Genomic DNA, 6,626 nt, shown 5'->3' on the forward strand with positions numbered 1-6,626 from the left:
CCGGCCCCTCGGGTCCCGTCCTCCGGCCCCGCTGGCCGCCGCGACGGAACAAGGCCGCCTTACCCAGTTCGCCACGGAGCACAGCCCCAGCACGCTCCCCATCGCGACAGGCTCCGCTGGGACGGCGCCGACAAAATGGAGACGCAGTCGCTCTCGCCTTCTACAGATTATTTACTACCTGGGAGGCTCTTCCGGGGCAGGGCCCGGCCGGCTCCGGGCTTGCGTCACTTCCGGCGGCCAGTGGGCGTGGCCGGAGCCTGCGCCCGGGCTGCGCGCGAGCGCCTGGGTTGCGCCGCGTCGCCCGCCCTGAGCGGCTCCCGCCGCCCGCGTCTGAGGCTGCTCCCTGCGAAAGTGGGCTGCTCGCAGCTTTTGGAATTAAAAATGTGAAAAAACCCACTTTCACTTAGCTTCTGGAATTCGAGCAGCAGTGGCGCCGCGCTGCGTGGTGCGGCCGGTGTGGGCAGGGCTCCTCGGCGCCGGCGGGTCCCGCCCCGCTTCCCGCTTCCCGCTTCCCGCTTCCCGCTTCCCGCTTCCCGCCGCGCGGCCGACCGGCCTCGAGCGGCCGAGCTGTGTGCTTCCGACCGGGGAGCTTCGTCCCGGGAAGAGGGCGGGCGCGGAACGCCGCGTTAGAGAAAGCTGCGGCGGCCGAGCGGCCGAGCGGCCGGCGCGGGCTTTTCTGAGCGCCGTGCGCTGCCGCCGGTCGTGTGGAAATTGTGGTTGTCGCAATTTTGTTTCTTTAGTTGTCACTACTTTAAAATAACGGTATTTGAAGATAATCCGAGGGAAAAGTGGGAAGCAAGCAATCCCACCTTGAGAGCATCACGGTTAGCTGAGGAGGCAAAAAAGCAGGGAGTGGGCTGCACGAGATACGGGGCTGCCCGTAGACCTGGGGCGTGGGGTCTTGGAATGTAATCCATTTCTCTTGGAAATGCGAGCTTGAAAATCAGGCTAGAGATACAGAATTTAAAATAATTTGCTGGAAATTACAATGAAAACTGTAGGACAGAAGGAGGTAGCCGAAGAGCAGCCCAGAGACAACAGTCATGACTGTGGAAGCAAAATTTTTAACACTGGAGTGATTTATGAGGTGGGAAGGAGCTATCCATCGAGCCCACACCTCAGATGGACTGGAAGTGTCACCTGCGTGCATCGTCTTCCGTCTCCTGCATTTTAAACTCCACTTTCAGTATGAATTGTGCAGGCTGTGTAGTAGCTCAGCATGCTGCTAGGTGTATTAGAGTTGAGAAGATTAACCTCACAGAACCGTGATGTCTAGATGTGACGCGCTCTTAAAAAGGCGCTCTTCATATGGCCTCACAGGAGTGCTGCAGACAGCGCAGGCTCGTTTCTTTCCGTTTTCTGCTACTACTGCTGACTTCTGTGACTAGCCAAGCTAGCCTCTGCCCACAGGACTGTTTAAGTTTCTCAGATCATTTTCTCAGGTTGGTTCCCTGAGATTTCCTGCGAGGTACGTATTTTTGGAAAGGATACCATCTTGTGATTCATAACGTACAAGTTTGTTTCCAGATACCTGATACTGTTATGGGTGAAGTCCAGATAGCCTAATTGAGCATTTCAGTCTTTAGCCAATTTTTCAATTTTTCTTCTATTCCTCGTTGATTTGTAGCTGGATTTTATATATTTGTGAAAATGAATCCTTTGCTATGTGTAGCAGTTGTCTCCCAGCCTAGGCAAGCTGCTTTCTTTATAAATGGTGTCCTTTAACAACTCAGTGTATTTTTAAAAATCATCATCATGTAGTCATATTTAGTAATCTTGTCCCTTGAGTTGCGTTGCTTTGCTGCTTGTTGAGAACTTTGCAGTCCCGTGATTCTATAGATCTTTTCCATCAAATGTTCCGTGTTGTACAGTTTGCTCCTAGTGCTTAGATTTTTCATCCATTTAGAACTGAATTTTTGGTATATGGTACAAGGTAGAAATGCTCTCTGTGATGTGCTGTTAAGCTGGCTCTAGGGAAGGAGCCCTGGTGTGTCACCTTTGCTGGTTTCCATAAGGCACCGTGGCTAATGGCAAGCTGTAACAATATGGTTTAAAAATTCTTGAATATTAGCAGTATTTCTTTGATCTAGCTCCAGTACACCAATGGGTCCAACTGTCTTTGTGTTTTTCATATGGCTGATCAATTATCCCCGTGTGGTTTAGAGAATAGTACATCCTTCTACAGCTGCCATGAAGCTGCGATCACACGTTGTATTTCCATGCATACATGTGCCTCTTTCAGGACTTTCTCTTCTGTTTTATTTTTATTTTTATTTTTTTTGGCGGAACCGGGGATTGAACTCAGACCCTTGCGCTTGCCAGGGAAGCGCTTATTCCACTGAGCCATCTCCCCGGCCCCTCTCTTCTGTTTTATGCATTAAATTGTCCATTCTTATTTCTCTTGTGTGTAGTATCACTTGCAGTTGTATGGATATAAGTAAATACCTAGACAATCAAATGTTTTTATTCTTTTCTTCAAACCTGGTTTATTTAATTTTTTTTTCTTTCTTTTTTAAATGTCTTTGGTTGGTGCAGTGTCTCACTAGGCAGCTCAGACTTGTGGTGATCCTCCTGCTTTCAGCCTCCCCAGCGCTGGAACTACAGGCGTGTGCCGCTCTGCTTGGACCCTGGCCGCTCAGCCTGCCCTGGGGTGGGGCGCGCAGCGTGTGGTGCCTGGGATCAAACCGAGGGCCCTGAGCTTGCCTAAACTTGCCGAAGCAGGTGCTGCAGGCCACTGAGCTGTTTTGCTGGCCTAGTTCATTTATTTTTCCATAAAAATTTTAGAGTCAAGTTGTAAAGTTTGAATGATAGTAACTGCAATAATGAGACTGCTCATGTTTTAGAATGTCATAATTTGTAAGTTTTGTTGTATCTAGTGTTTCTCAACAAGAATATTATTTGCATTTTGGCTGAATGATGTTTTGTTATATGAAATTATATTTTACAAGGCAGGTTAGTATTTTTTATTTTTGCTCCGAATGACTTCAGGGCAGGTTTGGCTGGCTTGAGTTGTGGGGATCGAACCACAGCAACCTGAGCCTGACTGCTTTGTTGAAGCAGCCACTTAAAGAACTGAGCTAAGGGGCAGGCCCCCCAGGTTAGTATTCTTGACTCTCTTCCAATGTCTAAATTATTTCCTCATTATTGTGAGAAGCTCCGGAGGACACTCTTGCTTCCTCTGTTTTTCTAGCCGTTACAATCAACTGAAGAAAGCATATTAATTATAATTAATAAAGTGTCCATAGCTTAAAAAGGTAGAAATGAAAATTACAGACCTAACAATATTTTTAATTCTAGTGAACTTTAAAATGTTAATTGTAACATCAAGCACTTAAAATGTTCAATATGTCAAAGGGAGTTAGATACATTTATATGTTAATTACTTTAGGGTCATAATAAATTTTTCTGAGTAACTTATCAGTGTTAAGTACAATTGTTTTTATTTATCTCTCTAGAATCTAACAGGCAGCCTTAAGGTATGTAAAGCCTTTTATGTTCATTTAATCTGTACGTTATTTGGAATTAAATTTGTTTAAACTATTACACATACTGCATTAATTGAACACAACAATGTATATATTATGGAGACTTGTAATTATAAAAATGATAGACAACAGTCTTATTTTTCTCTTTACCATCTGTCAACAATAATTTTTTGGTTGTCTCATTGATTATTGTTTTTTGTTAAATTGCTGACTTTATAGAATTTATTTTTAAATTTTTATCTTTAAAGAATACAAAAATAGTAATAAAAGTATCTGACACAATACAGGATTTCACTATGCAAAATAATAGGAATTCAACAATGGTTGTTAAATTGCATAGTGTTGTCTTCAAATTAGTTGTTCACATTACCAGAGATAAGCCTGCAAGATTGTTCAAAAAATTAGAGTTAAAAGGGAGAAAGAGAAATACTAAGTATAAAGTGCTCCTTTCGATAGACTAGGAGAAAACAGCAGTACAGTCATCCAAGCTACCCTGTGTATGTATGTATGTATTTTTTTTCCTTTCCTTCCTTCTTTTCTCCTTTCCCTCATATCAGTCGTTTCTTCCCTTTGAACAGATTCTTTCCTTTTCACAGTGTCTTATTGTACCTCTCAGATCCTATTTACTGTTTCAGGTTCTTACACTAGTGAGACAGTATGATGTTTACACATATGAGTGTCTGATTTATTTCACTTACTAGAATAGTCTCTAGTTGAGTCCATTTACATCTAAAAGTCTTGAGTTTATCTGTTTTTATAGCTGAGTAATACTCCTTTGTATAAAAATACCACTTTTTTTTTTAACCCATTCCTCACCTGATGGGCATTGGGGTTGTTTCCAAGATTTAGCTATGACAAATTGCACTGCTATACACATGGGTACACTTATATTGTTATGGTATGATGATTTTCAGTTCTGGAAAAATACCCAGGAGGGGAATATCTGGCTTGAATGGGCTCTCCAATCCTAGTTGTTTTTAGAAATCTCCATATTGATTTCAACAGTAGTTACAGAAATCTGCAGTCCCACCAACAGAGAAGAAGGGTTTGTTTTCCCCAGAGCCCCTCCAAGATTTGTTATTGGTTAATTTCTTGATTATAGCCATTCTTTCTAGGATGAGATGGGATCTTTACGTTTTTTTAATTTTCATTTCTTGGATGACCAATGCTGTTGAACATTTTTCATATACTTGCCATTTGTATTTCTTCATCTGAGAAGTGTGTATTCATCTCAGCTGCCCATTTTTTATTGGGTGTTTGAATTTTGGGGGCTGATTTTTAAAAATACTTTATATGTTCTAGGTAGAAGTCTTTTATTTGAGGGACAGTTGGCTAAAATTTTTCCTGGTTTGTGGGTTTTCTTTTTACTCTGTTGGTTATTTCTATTGACATGCAGAAACTTTCAAAGAGATGAGATTCCAAATGTTGATTCTTTGAAGTATTTCCCCTGCAGTTGGTTTTTGTTCATGAACTCTTTGCCTACCCCTATGTCTTTTCAAGATTTCTACCTACTTTTTCCTCCAGTAGATTTTTAGTGCTTTCATTTTAGTATTTAAATATTTGATCCACTTTAACTGTAGCTTAGACATGGTGAGAAACATGGGTCTAATTTTAGCAGTTGGCATGTGGAAAGCCAGTTTTCCCAGCACCATTTATTGAGAAGGCTATCTTTCTTTCAATGAATGTGTTTGGCCCCTTTGTTCAATAAAAAATGGCTGAGTGTTTGAAGTTCTGTCTGCATCTTCCAATCTGTTCCATTATTGATCCTCAAGTCTTTCCTTTTGCCAGGACCATGCTGTTTTTATCACAGTAGCTTTTGAGTATAATTTCAAGTCAGGGACTGTGATGCCTCTTGCCTTTCTTTTCTTGCCCAGGATTGCTTTTGCTATTCTAGTTTTTTTTTCTGGTTCCAGATGAATTTTAGGAATGTTTTCTCTGTAAAGAATATTTTATGATGGGCTGGGGGATAGCTCAGCAGCTCAGGCGTCTGCCTGGCAAGTGCAAGGACCTAAGTTTGACTCCCAGTACCAAAAAATAAATCAAAAAGAATATTAAATGATATGTTTTGTAAATCCAGACCAAACACAAGTCCAAGAGTGTTTTTAAAAGTGTATATTAGCTCTTATATGAAAGCAGTTTTTCCAAGTTCTTGTAACATAAGAAAAATTTATAATTCCAGAATGCAAATGAGTAAAGGTAAGTATATTACAGGAAAAACCCAATACTGGAAGGAAAACACTCCACATCTAGGAGTTTGGAAGGCAACTTTAATGCGGTGCTAGTGGGCTAATGGGAACCAGTTCCAATCATCAGCCCAGAGTCAGTTTTCACTTGAGTTTAAATATAGTTTACAAAGCTGTTAGCTAATTATTATGTGATTGATTACATGGATTACAAGAATCAAGTCATGTTGTCAGGCAGACTTGTTTTAAGCAGGTTTACTTAAAAGGAATTGTTTATTATGAGAGAGGATCATTTTGGGAGAGAAGCAGTTTGAGATAAGCAGGTAGAGTTGAATGTTCTTGACTGGGCCAGGGTGTTCAGGGCATAAAGTATAGAGTCCCTGAAGGAAGCTAAAATGAAGACTAGATATGTATGGATTTTTAGTAGAAAGACACAGACATACCTGAATGTGGTCAGGTTGACCTAGCTGGCTATTTGGAAGAAAGAGCCTGACAAGGTGGTCAAGGCTGACTGAACGTAGCAGTCTCATTACGTGGCAGACAGGCCGCACACGCATATCCTGCCTCAGCAGTCAGGCTGCTGATGAATTTTGAATTTCTACCATAAGATTTTATAAATTTGCCATTATGAATAAACTACGAGCTTTTAAAATTTATTTATTTATACAGGGTTTTGCTATACAATTCATACTTGTAGCGATCCTCCTGTCTCAGCCTTCCCGGCACTGGGATTACAGGTATACATCACCATGCCCATTTTTGGTGGCCAGCATGGCATGTCTGGGCTTCTGGGGCCGGCACAGCATGCAGTACCCAGGTTGGAACTCGGGACCTTCTGCTTGCCAGGCAGGGCCTTGGGCCACTGAGCTATCTCCCCAACCCCTACTAGGAGTTTTTAAAAAGCTGTTTTAATACTCAGTTCCTTTATGATCTGATCTTATACTGATACTAACTTTAT

General features: G+C 42.0%; 1 protein-coding gene across 1 annotated transcript in view; it reads right to left on the minus strand.

Moving 5' to 3' along the window:
• The window catches only part of Serinc1 (serine incorporator 1), a 24,897-nt gene extending 24,706 nt beyond the window's left edge, over positions 1-191 (minus strand). The window contains exon 1 of the mRNA XM_004630237.2: positions 64-191. Within this exon, the coding sequence (XP_004630294.1) occupies positions 64-102 (39 nt within the window). The 5' untranslated portion in view covers positions 103-191. The remainder of the gene's footprint in view (positions 1-63) is intronic.
• Between the last annotated feature and the right edge of the window lie 6,435 nt (positions 192-6,626).

The sequence above is a fragment of the Octodon degus genome, unplaced genomic scaffold, assembly GCF_000260255.1.
Source record: "Octodon degus isolate 3935 unplaced genomic scaffold, OctDeg1.0 scaffold00034, whole genome shotgun sequence".
NCBI lineage: Eukaryota > Metazoa > Chordata > Mammalia > Rodentia > Octodontidae > Octodon > Octodon degus.